The following is a 23451-nucleotide window of genomic DNA, read 5'->3' as shown; positions in this document are numbered from 1 at the left end:
GCGCTCGGCCTGGCCCACCTCTGTGCCATGCGGATCGCTCTCGTGCCTCGGCAGTGCCTTCCCGCCCCGTCCTAGCGCGTTTTCCGTCTGCGGGTTTTCCCGTGAGCTGCTGCCCATCTCGGTGGTTTCTCCCGCACGTGTTTCTTTGTTTCTTTCGTTCCGTCTTTACGCGAACAAGCTTTGCACGCTGAGATTTTCCCCGTTCAGAAATCGCGCGGTGGTTTTGCCAGCCGCTAAAGCACGGTTCGTTAGGAACAAACAAACGGCGGCCAGGAGGGGAAGCTGACTCGAACGTACAAAATACGCACAGTTTTTGTTTGTGTTGGTTTTTTTTAATCCCTAGGAACATGCTTCAGGAAGGTGCACACGGTAAATGGACAGTATCCAGCAGTGATGAAAGTGCTGATGAAAATTCTGACCGTGAAAAACCATCTACGTCTTCACTATCAGCTGCTGCATGTGATAAAACAAATGGGCCACAGTATCCGTGCTCTGAAGCTAGGAAAGCTGCTCACAAGAGAAAAGCTTCTCCCCTGAAGTTCACTGATAAAAGTTCTACAGAAGTACGTCCAGCAGTAAAACAGATAGTTAGCCAAGAAGGCTTAGGCTGGTGTCTTTCTAGTAGTGACGAAGAGCCTGAAGATGAGCAAAAGCAGGCTCTCAAAGGGACACTGAAAGAAGAAAAGTGTGATGCCCCCAAAGAACATCCTCTGAATCTTTGCAAAGAAGAGAATCTCTCAGAGAATCAGAAAGCAGAAGAGTATAATGAAACACCCAGTGAAGCCCAAGACGCCTGGGATTTATTGAATGGAGGGAACCCTTTCAGGTTTTTTCTCACTAAAGTCAGTGGAATTCAACAGACCTATAATTCTGGAGCCCTACACATAAAAGGTGAACAAGTGGCTTCTACAGCAGTGGGCTTTGGGGAGACTTGTTTGGGAGAGAATGCTTATTTGTAGTTTGTGGGTCTTTTTAAATGCATGTGTTGGTGTAGCTGAGGTTTTGTGTTCTAAATGTATGGGTTAGTAGGAATCTGTTCTGTTATCTTCACTTGCTCCTTTAGAATATAGTGTGTAAAGAATTACTTTACTGATACTTTGTTATGCCGCGTAACTCAGAATTCTGTTCAAATCTAATGTGTGATTAGCCAAGGCAAGTCATGCTGCTTCTTACTGCTGCTTTCCCTGTTGAGTTAATCTGGAGAAAACTGCTTGTCTTTGTGGCATATAAAGGGGTGTTTTCTTGGGAGATGATCTCCTTGAGCAGTTGTTTGCACTTGCTTTCATGCTGAATGGTTTGGGCCTAGTAATTCACTGTTAGTTGATGCAGTACTTCAGAAGTTCTGTGTCTGGGGTTCATGGGCCCACTTAAATTCAATAGAAGTGAGTGTAAGTCAGGATGGGGTGAAATCTTTGATGTACAATACTGATGCTTCAGGAATCATCTATAGTTGTAGTTTGATGTAAGAGAGAAGAGCTCTGTGCACCTGTAAACATCCCCTTCTTCAGAAAGGAAGTCATGCACATCACAACATAGAATCAGAAACAAGCATTAGTAAGAGAATTATGTACAGAACTACAATAAAATGAGGCAGAAAAAAATTGTGGTTCTTTGAAGTAGGAGAACTGATTGAAAACCCACCTATACAATTAGGCTGTAACTTTTCTTCAACTTAAAGTGCTCCCTATGAGTACCAATTATCACAAGCAGGTGTCAGAGACCTCAGCTGCTTTACTGCTGGATTTTTTTATGTGCTTTGTGAAGTTATTGTGGCTTTTAGCCTACTCTCTCTTAGTAGTCCTCCTAGGTGATTAGTTATGCTTGTGGAGAGACAGTATTTTTTCTTTGTTTAAGCTGCAAAAACAGATTTCTGTAGAACTAGGGCATAAACTATTTTGCCTATCCTAGAAGGTATTTGTAGGACATGTTTTCAAGGTAGTGCTGTGCTTCATTGGTTGAGATTTAAATCCTCAGTTGGATTAGTTTCCTGTGTTACCATGAAGGAACTCTGGATACACATGTCCTACAATCAGCCTCCAGTAGATAAATAACCATTAACAGTAGGGGCATCATTATTGGTGCTACTGTGCCACAGTTCAAGTCCACTCGAGAGGGGAGAGAGTGGTTTGATGTCCCTTTCTCAATATGATATTGGTCTTTTTCCTAATCAGTTTTTAAAACTTTATATTCTGCTTTGAGAGGATGAATTTTTTTAATAGGCATATGACCCTAAGGGATTCACAGGAGAATCAGTGACTTCCTTGAATACTCAGAACAGTAAACTTACTTGTGAATGTCTCTTACACCAAACCTGTGAAGAGTCTGGCTCTTGTGCTGTGGTAGTTATTAAACTGTTCAAGATGCAAAGTATCCTTCGCACTTTTTTTTTTATTTAATTATGCTTTGATGTTTTTAATAGATATTTTGTCTCCTCTTTTTGGAACTCTCATATCTTCTGCCCAGGTGAGTTCCCTATGCTTGTTGTTGATTTCACTTGCTTGTTTCTATTTATAAGCCTTAAACTTGATGATCCATGCTTGTGCCACATAACTGATACTGTCTGGAAACTTTGGTAAAATACAGAGGGATTTCTAAATGTTTTTAAGCTGTATGACAGTTTATTGAAATGTAAAAGTCATCTCATGGTCTGCTTTAGAATTCAGGCAGTTATAAGACTGCTTTCTCTCCTGTTTTTGAGGAATGTGCAAGTGAAAAATGTGTATTTTTGTGCATATGAAATATCTAGGGATGATATTTTTGTTATCACCTGGAAGCTTGTGCTGTCGTTCATGGCATAAGTTGCATGGCAAAGAGATGAATCATGAAGCAAAGCTTTTATTTTTTGTGCACATGATTCTTTTTTTTTTCTGTTTGTTAAATTTTCTGAGCACTAGTACTGCTTTTGAGAAACTTAAATTCACTCTTGAATTGTTAAGAGAAATGGAAGAAGTATTCAAATTCAAATATGCACCTGGTTTTAGAACATGTTGTATATGATGTAAATGGTATTGTGTGTTGACTTTTGACAGGAAACGTTTTTGCTGTTGTCTGTTGTTCTGACCAACTTCTCTTTCTCTTTAATGAGTCTGTTTTCTTTCTCTTACATACAAGTTTAACTACTGTATAGATGTGGGATGGCTTGTAAGACAGTATCCTCAGGAATTCAGGTATGTTTATTTTATGAAGATGAAATGATGCAGTTTCCAAATAATTCTGTTCGTACATGTTCCTGTTATAAGTGAATGATAAATCCTTGTTTGCAGTTGCAAGTTATTGTTACCGATTGTGCATGTGTAGACTCTTGGTTTCCCTTCTACTCTTATTCCACAGTTGTAGTTTGCTATTGATTTCCATTAAGTTGTCAAGATTATTCATATATTGATGACTGTTGAGTGGACAGAGTTCAGTATAGCTGACTGTGATTTTTATTAAGTTTGTGATTAATAGTTTATTATAGTTTCTGGTTTTCATTAATTAACACTTAGGAGGTCCCGTTGTGGACCACAGTGACAGTGCAGTATATGACCTATCAAGATGAACAAGAATGTTTTTGCCGTACGGTTTACTGAGTCAAGAGCCAGGTAGTGCAAGAGAAAGGAAGGGCACAAGGAAACTATATTTAAAGGGTCAGAATGATGTCATGGATATGATACAGTGAGTTGATGGATATTGCTGGAGGTGTCCCCTCTTAGGCCTCCTTGTTGGTACTTGTGTGGTTGCTATAGTTCTCCCCTTCCCCCACCTTACCTCTGTCAAGCATGGCCCTGGCCCTGGCCCCCTTCAAACTAGTTTTAATCTCTCTCAATGAGTCCTGTTAACTCTTGAGCTAAGATCCTTTTCCCCCTTTGAGGCAGGTGGACTCCCTTTGTTGTCAGCAGATGACATACAAACCCACCCATGATCAAAACCCCTAAAATTCTGCAGGTAGCACCTTGCCTTGTTCGTTTCTTGCCCCATCATTCCTTGTAAGTGGCAGGACGGAAGACAGCATGATATGTTGTGCTCCAGATATCTTGATCAGTTGTTCTAAATCCTTGAGGTCCCTCTTGATTGTCTACAGTCTTGTCGGGGCTTCTTTGGTACCCACCTGGAAAACCAGTGGGTAATAATCAGTGGGCTGTACCAACCTTGGAAGCTTTTTGGTCATGTCTCTTACCCAGACCCCAGGGAGGTAACACGCCTCCCTATGGGTTGGGTCTGGTTGGCAGGACCAAAGCTGAATTCTAGGAATTGAACACCAGACTATTGCCAGAATAGACTTGGCCCTGGCCTTTTCCCTCTCATTCTTCCCATCTTCTCTGTAAGATAAGAATTCCTAAATTGTCTTAGATTCATACAGTATGTATCAGTGCTTTTGAGAGCTTTCATTTGTCTGTTTCCAACAATAAGAGACAAGAGTTCCTTTCAAGGTCTTGTATTAAGTTTATTTTTTGGTGTCTGCTGTACTCCATACTTCCTGTTTTCTTTTCTTTTTTTTGAATTAAAATTTTCTAGTGCCTTTTTCGTAGAGGTTCTGTTATAGTTACTGCTTTTTTGAGTTAGCTAATAAGCCATATAGATTTTAGTGCCATCTTCCTGCTGGGTTATCAGATTTAGGTACCAGAAGTCATAGCTGTGTGAAGGAATGGTTTAGGCTGATTGCTAATTCACTGGTTGTTTTAATAGTAATCTCCTTTTATTTAAGGAAGAAGCCATTGCTGATAGTTCATGGCGAAAAGAGAGAATCCAAAGCTGAACTGCTTGCACAAGCACGGCCTTATGAGAACATTAGCTTTTGTCAGGTAATTATTGTTTGTGTCATCCTTTGGTTGAAATGAAGTAATCTGTTGCATTCAAAATCTTGTTACGGTTGAAAAGAGACATGCCTTATCTGGAAAGTCAGGGGTTATTTTGTTGTGCTTTAAGGAATATACTTACCAGGACCATAGGAATGTAGCAATGATGTTCCTGGTCTTATGTGATCATGGTAGGCTGTCACCCACAAAAGCTTGCACAGAATGGCTGCCCACAGAAATGTCACAGGGCTCATGAAAGAGCTGCTCACCTTCTCCACTAACATGTTACACTCAAATTCTTGTAATGGCTGAAAAGGAAGAATTTTTGTGTAAAGCACAGAACGTAGTCCTAGTGTCACTGTAGTATTTAGTCTCATCAAGGAATTATTATTCTGATGTTTTACATCAGAAAATGCTGATACAAATAGTCTCCATAGTACTCTGGAAATTGCTGTGAGCACACGTTCTAGCACAGGGCATTTTATCTTTGATGTTATGCTCATTCTTTTGCATTCCCCAAGCTGTGAAATTGTTGGCTTATTCCTTGGGGAGGGATGTGGTTATGGCAACTTGCCAGGTTTTCAGGATTTTGCTGGGTGAAGTATGTTAATGATCATGAGGACGTTTTCCTCTTGTTAGGAGGAGAATGATCTTGGAATTTAGTTCCTTTCCAAGCAGTCTGATAATCCAGAGCTTCCTAGATACTGCTGTACTGGTGCCAAACATAAATGAGTTCTCACAACCAGTTCTCTGATCAGGTGTTTGCACTGAGTTGTGGAGTAGCAAGAATTTTTAGATCAAAATTTCAAGTATCCTAACAGGAAATTCATGGTTTGGTATATACTGTTTCTTTTTCACACACAACAAGAATTGATAAACTTGTAAGTGTAGTTATTGGAAAGTACCAGGGGAAAACAGTGTTTGTGATAATTCTCCTATATTCATATACTGCTTCAGATTCATATAGTGGTCTGTATGTGTTTCATTATGTTACTACCCCATAAAATATTTTCATCTTGTACGTGCCCATATTAAACAGACACAATGTTGGAGCTCTCACTGGCTGACAGTAATTTCTTAACACCTGGAACTCATGTTTGATTCTCTCCCTCGAAATTCTGCTGTAAACAGCCTTTAAGAGCAAGGCACTGATGAAAAAGCATTTCTGTCTGGCTTCTGTCCTTTTCTTTGCAATGTTAGCCATTAATCTGCTTACAGCAGTATTTGTATGCTTCAGAATCACAGAATGGTTAAGTTTAGAGAGGATGTCTGGATGTCAACTCCCCTGCTCAGGCAGGGTTCCTTAGAGCCATTTGTCCTGGACAGTGGCTAGGTAGGTCTTGAATATCTACAAGGATGGAGACTCTATAACCTTTCTGGGCGATCCATGACAGTGCTCAGACACCCACACAGTGTTTCCTAATGCTCAGAGGGAAATTCCTGCATTTGAGTTTGTGCCCACTGCCTCTGGTCCTGCCACTAGGTGCTATTGAAAAGGTCCTGGTTCCCTGTTCCTTCTGTCATCACTTCAGATCCCTCTGAGCCAGACTATTCTGCAGGCTGAATAGTTCCAGCTCTCTCAGCCTTTCCTCATAGGAGACATGCTCCAGTGCCTTAACCATCTTAGTGGACCTTTGTTGGACTCTCTGCAGGGTATATCCATGTCTCTCCTGTACTGGAGAGCCCAGAATTGGACCCAGTACTGCAGTGCCTGGGCAGCACTCCCTCTAATGCAGGCAGGAACACTGTTAGTCATCTTTGGTGCAAGGGTATGTTGCTGGCTCCTGTGTCTATCAGGTCATCCTCAGGTCCTTTTCTGCTGCCTGTTTCTGAAACCACTGTTGGTAAGAGACCCAGAAATTCTGCTGGAGCAGTTCCAACAGGAGTTTCATTGCTATCTGAAGCCTAACTTGTAGGAAGTGGAGAGTGCATTGTAAAGTATTGAGGGAGAAGATAATGTATTTTGTGATCTGTCCACTAGGGAGCAGTGAAATGAAACAACATGAAGAAGCACCTCTCTGATGTTATTGCATATAGCAGTGCACAATAGGAATTTTTAGTGATCAACTTTTTAATTTTGTAGGCTAAACTGGATATTGCATTTGGAACTCACCATACGTAAGTAACCCTGTGAAGCAGTCTGCTTCTAAAGGTGACCACGGTTACTGTGACTGGACTACTAGATAGTGTCTTGTGTCTAAAAGTGATTACAGGACAGGGGGGTAGATAATTACTGTTTGTGAAAACATAATTCTGAATTCCTAATGTATGTTGATAAAATTAAAACCAGTATCTTTTATGTTCTATATGTATCTATTTCCTTTATCTGCAAGTTATTTTAAAGCCACAAAACTGGGTTTCATAACAGTTGCTGAGTCTTGAAGAAAAATTTCTTTAGCCATTTTATATTTACAGCTGACAGGATTGTTCTTGTTTAAGGAGACAAGTCAGCTGTTGGGTAGATACAAGATGTGCAAGTTAGACAATTAAAGTCTTTAAAGGTCTAAGACAGGAACTGCAGGTCCTGGCTCTGAAGTTGTGCCTTAATACCAAAACTGTAATGCAGACTTGATCAGTTATTGGCAGGGCAGACACAATGCTGATTTATTGCTTTGGTTTTTTTCAATTAATGTGGAGGATCTGGAAATGAGTGAATTGGGGATCTTCTCAGACATAAAAACTTGAATTTAATACAAGTATCACAAAGAGAATTTTGTAGTTAGAAAGCTACAGATAAGAACAGATTTAATTTTATGCCTTGTAGCAGAGATGCTTTGGTTTCACTGATTTTTAAGTAAAAAAATACTGCAGTATTTTTAAATCAATTAATCTTTTAGTATAACTTGTTTTATAAAACATGACATTGCATTAAGATTGATCTGAAATGCCAGTGTTTCTGGCAGGAAGCATTCTGACAAACTCATTGCAAATAAAGGAAAGAAATCACCATTTAAAAAAGTATTGTTTATTTCAGGTTTGGTGAGGGACATAGGATGAATTGAGGTTGCTTTTCAAATTGGTAGTTTTTAAAGCTTTAGCTTGTTTTCACTTCAGCAGTTTAAGCAGCAGCTCTCATTGTGTGCTCAGGTTTAGATTTTTTTATTTCTTTAATTACACTTTGGGATAGATAAGTGACAGTGATACTAAATGCTACATTTCTATAACCCTGTATTTTAAAGGGTTATTCTGTGTAGTGTATTTCTGAATGTATCTTCCACTGCAGGTGGACCACAGCAAGTGTTTAGCAGACCAGTAAATTGGATCCTGGTGTGTAATGAAACAATTTTGTTTGAAGAGACACTTAACAGTGAAATACGTGTAATTCCAGTAGTGTGATGTAAAACTGAAATTACATGTCAGTGACTTTTTGAGATAGTTTTGTTTTAGTCAGTTATCACTTTTATGTACCTTAATCTTGTGTGTTTTGCTGTAAAATAATTTACTGTCAAGTCTGTTTGTGCTTAGGTCAAGGCATAACACAGATGCAGGGAACTGTTTTATGGTTATGGGTCTTACATATTGTGTAGACTGTGCAGTAGGCACAGGAAAGCATGTGAAGGTAACATTAAAAGGAGAATGTACTGAGTAAATATTGGTCTAAATTCTAGCCTGATGAGCATTATCTTACCATGGGACAGCAATGAAAGTATTAGAGATTTCATTCTTGAGCATTTATTTCTATGCAAGCCATCTGATCCTTTGGGATCACTTGGATAATGCTGTCTTTATACTACTGTTGAAACTTGTATATGTAAATTTGAGCACTTTAACAAAAAATATAGACATTTATTTTTAACTCAGTTACTCCTTTTCAAACTTTCTGCTGTGGCTTGAGGTTAAATTTATGGTAGATAAATAACTTCTTTGCTATCCTAATGGTTAGCTACTTACATATCTTAAAATAAAAGTTGTCAGTTTAAGGGAAAGAAACTGGATTTTAATAAGTTCAGCTATAAGTAAAGGCCTTTAGTGTTCCTTAATTCTCTGTTTAACTATCTTCAAACAAATAAGTTTATCTGAAGAACATTGCAGATACAGGAAGTGTTCTGCAAATATTAGTTTTTTGCTTTCGGCAATCAGTTGCATGAGATGTTAAGCTGTACTCTGGAATAAAATATATGGGGATAGTCCAGTGACTGCCGTCTGAGGTTGGCAGGCACATGGACTGAAGTCTAAGTGCTTGTGTGATGCAGAACAAATCTTTAGAAAATAATTCTCTTGGAGCATTTTTATGAATAGTTAATCTCCTACTCTCACTGTACTTTACATAGATCAAGAGTTATGTATCTTTTTCTAAAGGAAAATGATGCTGCTGTTATACGAAGAAGGTCTTCGAGTTGTGATACATACATCCAATCTTATTGCTGAAGATTGGCACCAGAAAACCCAGGGGTAAGCAACAATCTCTAGCATGTGTATATTTACTTTAATACTTTCCATAGATACTGCTACTGCTGGAGATGAGATACTAGGTCAGATGTTCTAGTGCTGGAAGTCTTACACTCCTAAGATAGAGCTATTGTAAAAAAAAAAAATAAATAAGAATTGAACCTAGAATGCTGGTACCTGTTTAAGCCTGAACTCTACTTTCTTTCTCCTATAAACAGAATTAAGTTCCCAGTTGGCTATGAGCTTAAACTCAGTCTGACTGGTATAATATGTTTTATTATGCCATGCTGTCTCTTTCTTCTTAGCTATTAAGTGCTGCTTATATAGATCTGAAGCAGCTATTTAAAAATAAGAATAATGTGAATGTGCAAATATTTTGCTTTTGCTCTGGCTATATCTAGAATGTGACCTGATAAATGTTGGGCACTAGTGGCTCCATAATACAGTGTATGACCCAATATCCTTTCCTTGAAGGAATTTTCTTCCTGTTTTTCTCTTGGTAGAAGTTTTTTAACTTAATGACCAGTTTGGCACATATTTTTTCTACTCTAAACAAAACTAAGTTGCATGTTAATACAATGCCCCTCAACCTCTTATTTTTCTGCTCTGTCTTTATGGGAGCATTTTTTTAGTTAGATCTCCACAGTGAATCACAGTATAAGACTGTGAGGGGAAGCCATATGAGAAGCAGCTGAGGTCACTTTGGTCTATTCAGCCTGGAGAAGAGGAGACTGATGGGAGACCTCATGGCTACATCAGGGAAGGCATTGCCAGCCAGTCAAAGGAGGTGATTGTCCCACTCTACTCTGTGCTGGTGTGGCCTCACCTTGAATATTGTGCTCAGTTTTGGGTAGCACAATATAAGAAAGATATTAAATTATTTTAGAGTGACCACAGGAGGGCAATGAAGATGGTGAAAGGCCTTGAGGGGAAACCATATGAGGAGCCACTGAGGTCACTTGGTCTGTTCAGCCTGGAGAAGAGGGGACTGAGGGGAGACCTCCTCACTGTGTACAACTTCATCATGGAAGGAAGTAGAGGGGCAGGTACTGACCTCTTCTCCCTGGCAGCCAATGACAGGACCCGAGGGAATGGTCTGAAGTTGTGTTGAGGAGGTTTAGGTTAGGTATCAGGAAAAGGTTCGCTACCCAGAGGATGGTTGGGCACTGGATCAGCTCCCCAGGGAAGTGCTCACAGCACCAAGCCTGACAGAGTTCAAGAGGCATTTGGACAATGTTCTCAGGCATGTGGTGATTCTTGGGGAGGTCCTGTGCAGGGCCAGGAGTTGGACTCTGTGATCTTTGTGGGTCCCTTTCAATTCTAATGATTCCGTGATTTCTTCAAATTAGTTGAAAATGGCTTTTCAGAAGTGATTGTCACTTTAGTGTCCATTTTGCTGCTACTAAATAGGGTGGCAGGGTTTTGAGGCTTTTTGCTTGTCTGAGACAAGTTCTTACGAGGGTATAGGCACTGATTTTTTTTGCCTTCAAACCTTAGGGATGGTTTTAGTATCTTATGGCAGATAGCTTTTCAGAAAGCTAAGAAGGCATGAATATACTTAATTGGAATACCTAACAAGTTGCCCTCCTTGTCAAACATGAGAAATACTTTACTTTTTAGCTTATGCATACTGCAGTATTGTGCAGTATCACGAATGTGATGGTTCACTGACTTTTGTTTTATAGATTTCTGAATTTCAAGATAGTATCAATACATTATAAAGTTGATAATGCAGGACCTTTGTTTCTCATGGCTACAATAATGGGTGATTGGAAAGAAATGATAACTATTTTCCCTGCATAGTGCCTGCCCTATTTTATTCTGACGAAGGTTCTGGAGAGGCAACTTAACTGTGTGCTACTCTTCAAACTATGCAAAACTTTGAGGTGCTCTAATTGATGGGTTTCTATATAATTGCACATACCACTGGCTTAGCAGAATGCATTGCAGTGTTCTGTTCATATAGAAAATATTGATGCAAGAACTGATGGCTGGTAAGGTTGAGCCTGGCCTGTTTTAACAATGGTGAAAGCCGTAAATATGTGTCAATAAATGTTGTTTCATTGGAAAGTATTAGGTTTACGGTATTGAGCATAAGACTTAATGATTCTGTAGTTGTAAAAACAAGTTGCTTTGTAGTTAATATGACAATAAGTCTGTCTACTATTTGTTTAGGACCTTCAGATGTGCTTTAATCACTTACTAAAACCATGTGTTAATGGGTGGTGTCCATGTTTTTGTGGCTGGTTTTTTTTTTTTTTTTTTTTTTTTTTTTTTTTTTAGAATATGGCTAAGCCCTTTATATCCAAGGCTAACTAAAGGAGCAACTGGTTCTTCTGGTGAATCTGAAACTAATTTTAAATCAGACCTAATAAGTTACTTGATGTCTTACAATTCTCCTACACTCAAGGAATGGATAGATCTGATTCAAGACCATGATTTATCAGAGACAAGGTATATGTTATCTTGTGTTTTTTGTTACTTGCACATGGGTATTTTTCAAAAACTTTAGTATGTTTGTTAGGGTCTATTAGACCCTGGGTTTGCTTTGTAAACTTACCTTGTTTTAGACTTCAGTGTTCAAACCTGAGTCTAACTTTAGGCAGTTATTTAAATCGACTTTATAAAGACTATGTCAATTGACCAAGTTCTAGTTTCATAAGCATGCATGTTAAAGAAAGAAAGGTATACCAGCAGTAACTTTACAGAAGGTAGCTGTAAAGTAATAGGGACTTGGTTCCATTTAAGCCAGTCTGGCTTGAATATTTACTCCAGTAAAATTACCAGTGGAAAAAACTGTATTGTATTGGGCTTGTCATGTGAGAGAAATCATATAAGCAAAGGTTACTGTAATGGGGATTTTATTAAGAATAGGCTTCTGTACTTAAAAAGTCAAGTCCCATCCACATACATATGTATAGAATTTTGCCTGTTAGAGCCATGGATTGGGACTAGTGGGCAATCTTGTGTCTACTTGGTCTTGAAATAGACTTCTCTAATACCACGTTGCTGATACTGCTTAAAATAATTCAGGATGATTCATTTACTTCTAATGGGTACATCCCACATTTCCACTGAAATACTTCAGAAAGTGAAAATACCCTTGGTGGCTTAATAGCAGTTCTATGAAGTGACAAAAAGTTGTTGAAAATGGTCATAAACTGTGGTGGAAATAGAGACTGAAACGTTGTCTAGTTTATACATACAGTGCTTTATTCTTTACATGGAGTCTTACAAATTGGGGGGTTAAAAAAAAGTACATACTTTTTAGTCAGGTGAGCTAAACAGCCTGAGCTGCTGCTCTGATTAAATTTATCACCTGCATGAGCTTGGACAGATGGATTGAGCCCTAGCTGATGTGAGTTTATGCATGGGTTAGGGAAGAGTCACTTGTTAGGATAAGGATTGGTTCCTTGCCCTATGGAGTATGTAGGGGACATTGATTCATGGATAAAGCTAGGCATGAGATGCAGTAAGGAACAGCTTCTTAAAGCATCTGTCTCGTGGCTTTGGACAGGTCTCTTCTCTGTTTTCAGGGCAAAGTCAAACAGGTTACTAAACCACTGTTAGGAAGGCTGTTGAAAAAGCTGTACTTTGCATCTGTACTATTAGGTGCTCAAATGACAAGTCACACCTGAATCTGCTGATTTGGATGTAGGAATAGATTGACTTTACTTAAAATTACATACCAAGTTATGTGCCAAGTGAGCTATTTTTTGTTGCTGACATCACCTGTGTTCTGCTTTTCTGTACACAGAAATAGATATGGTTCCTTGTCTATGCTGTAGAACAGCCTGGTAGTGCATGACAGCCATAGAGGATGCTAATAACAAATTATACAGCTTTTCTTGTATTGTAAATTCTGTGTGAAAGATTAAATTTCTGGTTGCACTTCTGTGTTCAATCTTGCTGATAGGTTTTAATTAAATACCTTGCTACTTTATAAACCGAAACACTGCAGATTTACAAATAACTTTCTTTCTTTCTGTAGAGTGTATCTGCTTGGCTCTACCCCTGGACGATATCAAGGCAGTGATAAGGAAAAGTGGGGTCATCTTCGACTCAGAAAGGTACCAAAACTGTAACCTCTTTATTAATATCCTTTAAAATGTAAATAGAATTTGGAGAACATGCTTTGGTTCCTTTCATTTTTTCCTGCTATTATCATCATCAGTCTTCTAAAACATTGTTAGTCAGGATTATAGTTTTGTTCTACTGCATTGCTAAGGTCTTTTTTTTTTTCCCTATTTTTTTAGTCAACTGAATATTTAGAAACATGGGTTTTGGTATTTTTTTTACCTCCACCCTGTCCCCCATTTGGGATTTTTTGCCAGAATTTTGGGATTTTTTTGGTCATGAGTCAGTATACGTGACATCAAGCCTGTTGGCAACAGACAGGATGGATTCACTTGTCTCAAAGGCTACAAAGAGTTGTATGGCTGAAAGGATAAAATCAAGGTCACTAGCGATAAGCCTGGGGCAGCACAGTGGTGTTTGAGGGACAGTGTGCTAGCACAGTCCTTCAGTATGCTGTCTCAGTGGAGGTAGGGGATGGAGATCCATGTGGCTCAAAGACATAAAGGTTATTGATGTGTTAGAAATCATGAAAGTGCCTGAGAATAGTCATGCAGGCATTAGGGCTTCTCACTCCAAAAAGGAGGAGGGATCCAACTGAAGTGCATCTAAGGCAATGCATGGACCACAAATGGGAGGAAATGGAAGCCTTGCAGCAGGAAAACTGACAGAGTTGCCTCCTTAAAAATCATGGCATAAGAAATGTAAAATAAACAGGGTGGCATATGGCAGATAAGAAATTCTGAGTCACAGTCCCATATATCTAATGAATGCAAAAGTGTGTGTGATTCAAGATAACTCATCCTTCAAACTCCATTCCTTGACTTTCACTGGGTGCTCAGTTTTGGCATTTAGGATTAGAACTCACATACTAGTTTTCAAAGATGGATTTTTTCTCCAGGATGGTATCTTTACCTTACATCTCCACTACATTAGTTCTGTCCTCTTCAAAACTTCTTTTTCTCTCTTCTTAAGTGCATAGAATCACAGAATTTAGGGGTTGGAATGCACCTTACAGATCTTCTGGTCCCAACCCTCCCTGCCATGGGCAGGGACACCTCCTCACTAGATCAGGTTGCTCAAGGCCTCATCCAGGCTGGTCTTGAACACTGTCAGGGTCAGGGCAGCCACCGCGTCCCTGGGCAACCTGTTCCAATGTCTCACCGTCCTTATAGTAAAAAAACTTTTTTTCTCACATCTAACCTAGACTTTCCCTCCTTCAGTTTGAATCCATTACCCCTGCCCTATCATTGCAGTTCCTGACAAAGAGCCCCTATCCAGCTCCCTTGTAGGCCCTTCAGATATTGAGGTCTCCACACAGTCTTCTCCAGGCTGAACAGCCCCGGTCTTCATAGGGAAGATGCTCCAGTCATCTTAGCAACTTCGTGGCCTTCTCTAGACTTGCTCCAACAGTTCCATGTCCTTCTTACGTTGAGGGCACCAGGACTGCACACAGTATTCCACGTGGAGTCTCACGAGAGCAGAGTAGGGGGGAAGAATCACTTCTTTTGACCTGCTGCCCACACTCCTTTTGATGCAGCCCAGGATTCAATTGACTTTCTGGGCTGAGCCCACACTGCAGCTCATGGTGAGCTTCTCATCCACTGTCACTCCCAAGTCTTTCTCCTCACTGCTGATTTCAGTTACTTCCCCCCCCAACCTGTAGGTGTGCGGTGGGGAAGTAATTGAAAGTAATCATGGTAGGATGACTTGCACAACTGGAGTGCTGCAATGGATGGCTATAAACTCTTCAGAAGGGATAGGCAAGGAAGCCTGGTGTAGCCCAGTATGTTAGGGAGTGTTTTAATTGTCTGGAGCTTAATGATAGTGATGATAGGATTGAGTGTTCATGTGTAAGAACCAGGGGGAAGGCCAGCAAGACCCTGTTGGGAGTCTGTTATAGACCACCCAACCAGGGTGAAGAGACATAAAAAATAATCTATATGCAGGTGGGGGAAGTCTTGTGATTGCTGACGTTGTTCTCACAGGGGACTGTAACTTAGCAGGTATCTGCTGGAAATACAGCAGAGAGTAAACAGTCTAGGAGGTTCCTGGCATGTGTGGAAAATAATTGCTTGCCACAGCTGGTGAGGAAGCCAGCTAGGGAAGGTGCCCCTCTGGACCTGTTTGTGATCAGAGACAGACTGGCGGGTGAGGTGACTCGACCTTAGAGGTCTTTTCCAGCCTAAATGATTCTATGATTCTATAGATTAGCTATAACGGTAAATCTTCATACAAGATTGCGCATCTCTAGTTCTTAGGGACCCTTCTTGTTAGTTGTTTTGGGGTTTGGTTTTTTTTTTCTTTTTTAGAATTAGTTAAGGTATTCATGTCACCTATTAAATGCCTCTCATAATTGGAGAACCTGCACCTGCTGAAGTGGCATTATTTCATAGACCCACTCGTGAATTTTACATGGAGTTCTAATGCTGTTCATGGCAAACTCCTGTGAAATACAAGATGTTTATGTATCACATTGCTTTGCAACACTAGGTTACTCTTTTGGACCTCCCTTTGCCTGTTAAGAGCTTGTCCTTTCTGGTACATGTTGTCTGCATGGTTTATGCCTAGTTAGACACAAAATGAAAACAAAGCAGAAAAGGCCTGTAAAGGATTAAGATGGTCTTGTGGCAAATGTTTCTGTGATTTAAAAAGGGTTAATTTTTTGTAACAGTGCAGATAGATCTGATGATACTACACTGATGACTGGGGCCATTTAGCTATGTGTTCTCTCTCTAGAGAGGGAGAAAGGTAGCCACTACATACAATATAATATGTGCCTATATCCATCTGTTTTTAATGTAACTTGAAATTCTATTCACAGCTAAAGAACTCTTCAGAAAGGATTATTTCAATTTTCTCTTTAATTGTTCTTTTTTCCCCTCTTACTGCAGGCTTCTATTGTAGCTGGGGCTTTAGGATGCAAGTGGAATTTTATGGCCAACAACCACCAAATATACAAAATATCTATCTAGTTGTTGAATTTATTGTGGCTTCTGAAGCTAATGTTTTATGTTTCTAGGAATAGCTGTTAACGTTCCACTCGCCCATTATTTAGTGCTTGGGTTTGCTGCTTTTGGATAAAACTTGTGGTGTTTAATCCTCTCTTAAAGGAACAGTGAGTTTATTTGGAAAGGCTGATAGCTTTTTTTTTTAATTGAAAAGTTAAATATGTAGTATAAATGTTAATCTCTTTCATTATCAGAAATGAATTATAGAGGTTTTACTTACCAGAAGTGATATCAAACCGATTGAGGTTTTCTTTGCCTGTTGAAGTCTAACAATGTTTTAATTCCCCTCACTAGCTTTTGAGGGACCATGCTTTGCCAATACCAGCTCAGGAATCCTGGCCTCTTGTTGGACAGTTCTCAAGCATTGGTTCAATGGGAGCTGATGGGTCCAAATGGCTGTGCTCGGAGTTCCAGGAAAGCCTGGTGGCTGCAGGCAACAGTGTGAAAACTTTCCTTAAATGTGATGTTCCACTCCATTTGGTATGTCTTTTTGGGTGCTGGTAACTTAAATAACACTTGTTTAACACTTATTCATTTGCTTTTGAAATCTTAGTCATTGGTTTGCTTTTAACTTTTGGAAGACATTAATGGAGTTTTCATCCTGGAATCATGAGCATGCCACTTAGTGACACTTAGTCACGTATGGTATACTATAAAAACGTTCCATCTGCATGACACTAGAGTATATATAAACTAATCAAAATTCTCATTCTATAGTTTGTCTTCGGAGTTTGTAAATGCAGCTATTTCTGCTGCTGAGGTGTAACTGAACCCATAGTCATTAATACCTAAATCAAATGATTTTCTAACCTGACTCTTTGGTTATTAGCACAATTAAGGGGAGGACCATAAACAAGTTTGTTGTAGGAGCTTGTGAAGTCGAGGAGAAATTATGGTCAAACTATGCCTGTGCCTTTACCATGTGCTAATTGCTACTGCATACTCATATTTGAATCTAGCTCTTAACATCCTTCTATGATATTTTAGTCTCACCTCTCAAACACTGCAGAAGTGGTTGAAGCAGTATTGTTTGAGCCTTGCTAATTTTGGTTAGCTCTGCAAGAGCAGGGAAAAATATTAGACCACTTTTGTTACTGTCACATAAGCAGTTTTAAACTGCAGTGTAATTGTTTTTGAAAAATGAAGCTTTCAATGTTTTTTTTAATCGAGCTTTCTTTAAAGTGATTTTTGTTTGAAAATTGGCAGCTTGTATATTTAGAGCTGTGTTATTAAAGTTACTTTTTTTGTTTTCCACCTCCATGAAGGTTTATCCTACTGTGAACAATGTGAGGCAAAGTCTGGAAGGCTATCCTGGTAAGCAGACGACTCCCCATCGCTAGCTTTTTGTGGTCAAAATGTCCTGCAAAATCACTTTAGTGGCTGATGTTGAGTGAATATGAAGTTGTAATCTTGCTGAGAACTTGGTAGAATGTGGTTGACTAGAAAGGGCTTTGTTGGGCATTGATATGTGATGGAATCATCAAGGTTGGAGGAGACCTCTAAGATCATCAAGTCCAACTAATGGCCTATCACTCTGCTGTAACCTCTAAAGCATATCTTCTAGCACCAGATCCAGATGCCACTTAAACACCTCTAGGGATGGTGCCACCACCACCTCCCTGGGCAACCTATTCCTGTGCCTGAACACCCTAACAATGAAAAATCTTTTCCTAGTATCTAATCTGGATCTTCTCTGTCTCAGCTTGTTGGCTGTTGCCTCTCGTCCTCTCACTCAGGCATGGCAGAAGAGGCCACCCCTACCTCTCTACAACCCTCTTTCTGGCAGTTGTAGAGAGCCATGAGGTCACCCCTGAACCTCCTCTTCTCAAGACTAAATGTTTCAGTGTGTCTAGCTGTGTTCATACATCACTATGTAGGAAAACAGCAGCTCTTGCTCAGTGTTCTTACTCTAGTCATACTTTCATTTTGGTGGAAAATTGAGGTTTGAGTGTACCAAGTTCTCCTTCTGTTTTGTTTGCAGTGTCATTCTGCACATGAGATACAATGGAGGCTAAGATGTTTTGCTATTCATTAGTCCTTTTTTAATATTGTGATATACAACTGTTCTGTTCAGTCTTCCCATGTTTATTTTCATGAAGCCAATATATTTGTATAAGCATAGCCCTAGCCAACCTGAAACGGGACTTGGCACTGTAGCATTCTGATGCAGTGAAGCTTCTGTTAATCAAAAGCAAGTCTCAAAAAGTCAAAGCAATTGGAAGAGATTCACAAGGACTGAAAGAAAGGAATTCTTTGCTGTCTTTGGAAAGGGTAAGAAGGTGGATTTGAGGACCTATAGGTCTCTCAGCCTCACCTTGATCCCTGGGAAGGTGATGGAGCTAAGAATACTGGAAACCATTTCTGAACACGTGATGGACAAAGGAGGTGATCGGGAGTAGTCAGCATGGATTGCTTAATTAACCTGATGTCCTTCTATGATGAGATGAGTGGCTTGATAAATGAGGAGTGCACTAGATGCTGTTTATCTTAATTTTAAGTCTTTCGATGCTGTCTTCTGTAATATCATTACAACAAAGTGATGAAGTACAGACTGGATGAGTGGAAAGTGGGGCAGATTGGAAACTGGCTGAACTGCCAGGCATCAGTGACTGTGAGGAATAGCACAAAGGCCAGCAGGAGGTCAGCCACTCGTGGTGGTATGTGCCAGGCACTGATACTGGGGCCGTGCATTAACAGCTTCATTAACAACCTCGATGGTGGGGCAGAGTACACCCTTGGGAGTTTGCAAGTGATACAATCCCAGGAGGAGTGATTGATGTGTGAGATGATTGTGCTGCTATTCTGGGAGACTGTATAGGCTGGCAGGAACCTCATGCAGTTCCATAGAAAAAGACTGAGGTGTGCTGGTGATCACTAAGCTGAAGATGAACCAGCAATGCACCTGTGTGGCAAGAAGGCAAACAGCACCCTGGGCTGTGTTAGGAAGCTCATTGCCAGGGAAGCAACCTATCCTCTCTAAGGCTACATCTGTGTGATCTGAGTGCTGTGCCCACTTGTTGACTTCCCAGTACAATACAGACATGGACATACTGAACCAAGTAGAGCAAAAAGCCACAAAGATGAATAAGGGATTGGAGCATCTGTCATAAAAGGAGAGGCTGAGAGAGCTGCATAATTCTTCAGCCTACAGAGGAGAACTTTCCTGGGAGGTCTTATCAATGTATATAAATATCTGATAGAAGGATGCAAAGCACAGACAGATTCTTTGCATGTTGACCAGGGAAAGAACAAATGGCAGTGGGCATACACTGGAATCTCCTGTATTTCAATTTATCCTTAGAGCAGCAATGTTTTCTGATATTTAAATGGAACAGGTTGTTCATAGAGACTGGAGAGTCTGTTCTTGAAGGTACTCAAAACCTGACAGAACACTGTACTGAACAATGTGCTCTGTTCAACCCTGCTTTGAGCAGGGAGTTGTCAGGATGATCTCCAGAGGGTGCTTTCAGCTGCAGTGATTCAGTGGTTCTTTGGCATTGTTGTATTTTTAAACATGTGTTCTGTTCCAAGCTGGGTACCTATGCTCCTGTGTAGTATGAAGTAGAGTAGCTGTTGAACTCTTCTGACAGCTGGTGGATTTTGAACAGGTGGCTAGCAGAAATGGTTTCAGCTCTTTTTATTTTTCTGCTGAAATACACAGTATTTGGGCATATACAGAAACTTCAGCCAGAGAGTTTATAGGTATCTGTGGTTCACACAAATGCGTTAGGGTGTCTTGAAATACATCTGTCTACAGCCCAGTGACTTCTTACTGTGATTTCTTTCATATTGTAAAATAACTCAGTGAATTACACAACTCTGTGTTTGTGCAAATGAACAGCTCTCTGAACTCCTGTAGTTAATGCATTCCTGAGAGTAGTAAAACTTTTGTAATGTGTCTTTAATGGTGTCTTCTAGGACATGGTGAATGCACTAGGCTTTGCATCATGCTTTTAATACACAGAACTAATATAACTCAGTATGCCTGGCTGATTCTTAGTTAAATCTGTTTCAAGAAATCACAACATGCATTAGCCAAAGACCAAATCAATACAATTTCATCAGAGAAGTTCTTGCTTTTTAAAATGATGTTGCTTGGGGATTGGTAGTTTGTTTGTTTGTTTTCTTCTGAAAGCTGCTTGGTTTGCTTCCTCTAGCTTGTATGGGTAGTGATCCTAATCTGTTGATATCAGGTTGTATACCTGTAATTCTATAGCCTGTATACAGTTTCTCTTTTTCCTAGTGTAAATGTGCTGTGTAGTGTTTAGGAACTTGCTAAACTATGAGAATGAAAAAACCCCAACAAGTATATACCATTTTATACTACTGGAGCATTTAATGATTTCTGGAAAATAACTCATGAGGGTAGTGTGGATAGCTGATTCCCCAAGATGTTTGCTGCTTTGAGACTGTCTTTGAAAAAACCAAATGTACATGTTCTATTTTTTCCTTTAGCTGGTGGCTCACTTCCGTACAGCGTGCAGACAGCACAGAAACAGCTGTGGCTGCATTCCTATTTCCAGTAAGTAGAACCCAGTTCTTTGGGGTTTTTTTAGACTGTATGTTTAAACTTAGTGCTGTCATGTTGGAGTGTTAAAAGCAAATTCTGTGGAACGGGTTACATGCATGATAGTCTTAAACTCCTTAAAATAAAAGCCTTTAGTTCCTGATCTGCTGGTTTTCTCTCCAAAACAGCCATTTACCTAGAAAAATTATATGGGATGCTGTTACTAATCGATTGAGGATTCTGTAAACTTTTATTTAAAGTTTTTTTTCTCTGAACTAGACTAATGTTACTCTTTTTTAAATTTTCAGTTGTATTTCACTTTCCCCATGTGTGCCTCTGTATGAGTAGGATTTCAGCTGAGCCACAGCAGGGTTACGAAGGCTTTGGTTTTGTGTATTGGGGTTTTTTTTTCCCCTGAGTGCTGCAGTCCTGCTTCAAAAATTCTCAGTCCTTGATGGTAATATCTCTTGTTAGAGGTGCCTGATGTTTTCTTTTAAAAACTTCTATTTTCACGTGCTACTAGTTTTTCCAAGTTAAAGCAGTCTGACACATTCCATGCCAGATGTCTCCCTCAGGGTGAATCTTTAAAAGCTGAAACATGTTTTGAGAACAATGGGAAAAGTTGTTTTGCACGGATCAAAAAAGTATTAATAAATCTTGTAACCTCTTACAAGACCACAACTTCCCATCCCTTTCATCAGAAACTTTTAACTCTCCCAGAGTCTGTACCAGAGCAGAAGTTGGTCTCGTGAGATAATTTGCCCAAATCTAAGTAAGAGCGTGTAAAGTTGGGTATGTATTCAGAGGACTGAAATAGAATTGCTAGTTGCAGAGAACAACCTCCATTCTGGAGTGAATGTAATGGCTGCTCTGAGCCTTGCTGGTCCATGTCCAAGGAATGGAACTCGGACAGAAAGCATGTGAAGTTGTCTCCTGCACATTCCTAAGTGTGACCTCTGAGCACATTCAGCAAAGGAATAAAGCTCCAATCACCTTCAAGCTTTCAAGGTTGTTCAGTCATGATTAAGAAACTGAGGAAAGCATACATCTGGGGTGTTTGTGCAGTCTTAGCTCAGTTTCTGTAGTCATATGCCTCATGAGAATCATACTGGAAGAAAAATGTAACCTTTTTTCAGTTAGTCTCTTCTTTATGAGACCATTCATTGATTTAGTCCTATTCAATGAGAAAACACCCACATACCTGTCTCATTGGGCATGCCAGAGTCCTGCTCTGGCATCAAAAGGGCTGTTTTTACATAATGATTAATAAATTGTAATCAACTTGCAGGATTTTGCCGGGTTTAATTTTATGCCAAACTGATTTTTTAAGTTATAACCACTGATAGTCTTCAAAGAAATATTGGCCAGAAGTTTGTCTTAATTTCTTGAGTGCTAGCTGGAACGGAGGAATGGACAAACTTGTTAGGAAAACCTGACACACTGAGATGAATATGTCTGGGTTGTTTATAAGGAAAACCAATCCTGCCTTTCTGACTACTGATAAAATTGGAATTCAGGATTAACGATTCAGTCAATTAAGGTATTTTCAGCTTTTCTCCGGGAGAAATGAGTATTAAATATGAGAAGTATAAGTAGTATTACTGAAGACGTGGCACTGTAGTATGGTGAGTATTTTTTAGACCTCAAAGTAAAACTGTATATAAAACTAATTCCTTTTCTTTTTCTAGCCAATGGTCAGCAGAAGTCTCAGGTCGAACTCATGCTATGCCTCACATTAAGACATACATGAGACTCTCTCCTGACTTCCAGAAGATTGCATGGTTCTTAGTAACAAGGTAAACAACTAACCACACATCTCTCACTTAAGAACTTTACATATGACTTCTTTTGTCAACTGCAGGCCTCCATGAGTTACCGCCATAATCCACAGAATACTTTAAGCAGTAATATGAATTTTTGTCCTTATTTAATGTTTCTTCATTGCATTGCCCCTGTCAAGGCTGCAGGTTGAAATGATTGTCAGGAACTGGTTTTTGAGCTGTGACTGCCCATTTTGGGGTTCAATATCAGCTGAAGTGATAAGTATTTTTAAATACTGGAATAAGTTTCTTAAGTACATGCTGTCATATGGCACATATGTGGATGTGCTGGTTTGTACAAAATGGATATGAGTTAAGCCAATGTTATTCTTGCACTGCCTGACTGTTATGAAACATACAGGTCCTTGGAATTTGGAATCTTACCTGTCATCAGATTGAGTTGTTCAGCAGTCTGCCTTGAAGTATAAGCTTTATATTTCTGGTGCTTGTTTTTTAAAGAAGTCAAAAGAGGAAGCAAGAAATATCTTGAGGGGAGAATGTCTTGTTGTGAATGAAAAATACAGATATGTTTCAGTTTTGCCAAAACTGGTTTTGTGCAACCTTATGTTCTGTAGATGATGGTCTTTGTGTCCTTACTTTTGAGTGCTTGGTTACTTTCATCTTTTCTCTCTTTATGTTCTGTCTCTTTAAATTTCATCACTCATCAGTACTGCTGCCTACAACAGTGGTAGTGATTAAAGTGCTTTTAAAGAAGGTTTTGAGTCATTCGAATATAATGCTGAGTCCACCTAACACAGAAATTCATGTCTGCTTTAATTTTTTTCTCTTATTTTTTCTGTTCCACCATTTGCTATTATCAAAAAGTGTCGAGTATGTCCATCAGTTAAAACATTGTCCTGGTTTTAGCCAGGATG

General features: G+C 39.5%; 1 protein-coding gene across 1 annotated transcript; it reads left to right on the top strand.

Moving 5' to 3' along the window:
* Positions 1–347: 347 nt before the first annotated feature.
* TDP1 (tyrosyl-DNA phosphodiesterase 1) lies at positions 348–22552 on the top strand (the record flags this gene model as incomplete). Its single annotated transcript, XM_009078311.1, has 12 exons — positions 348–891; positions 2420–2463; positions 3112–3167; positions 4685–4781; positions 6859–6893; positions 9075–9167; positions 11448–11618; positions 13156–13234; positions 16544–16729; positions 17515–17563; positions 20705–20771; positions 22445–22552. Coding segments are annotated over exons 1-12 (1529 nt in total), but the record flags the coding sequence as incomplete, so codon positions are not given.
* Positions 22553–23451: the final 899 nt, after the last annotated feature.

Source organism: Acanthisitta chloris, unplaced genomic scaffold (assembly GCF_000695815.1).
Source record: "Acanthisitta chloris isolate BGI_N310 unplaced genomic scaffold, ASM69581v1 scaffold8657, whole genome shotgun sequence".
NCBI classification, from domain to species: Eukaryota; Metazoa; Chordata; class Aves; order Passeriformes; family Acanthisittidae; genus Acanthisitta; species Acanthisitta chloris.
This window is presented reverse-complemented; position numbering and strand designations above follow the sequence as displayed.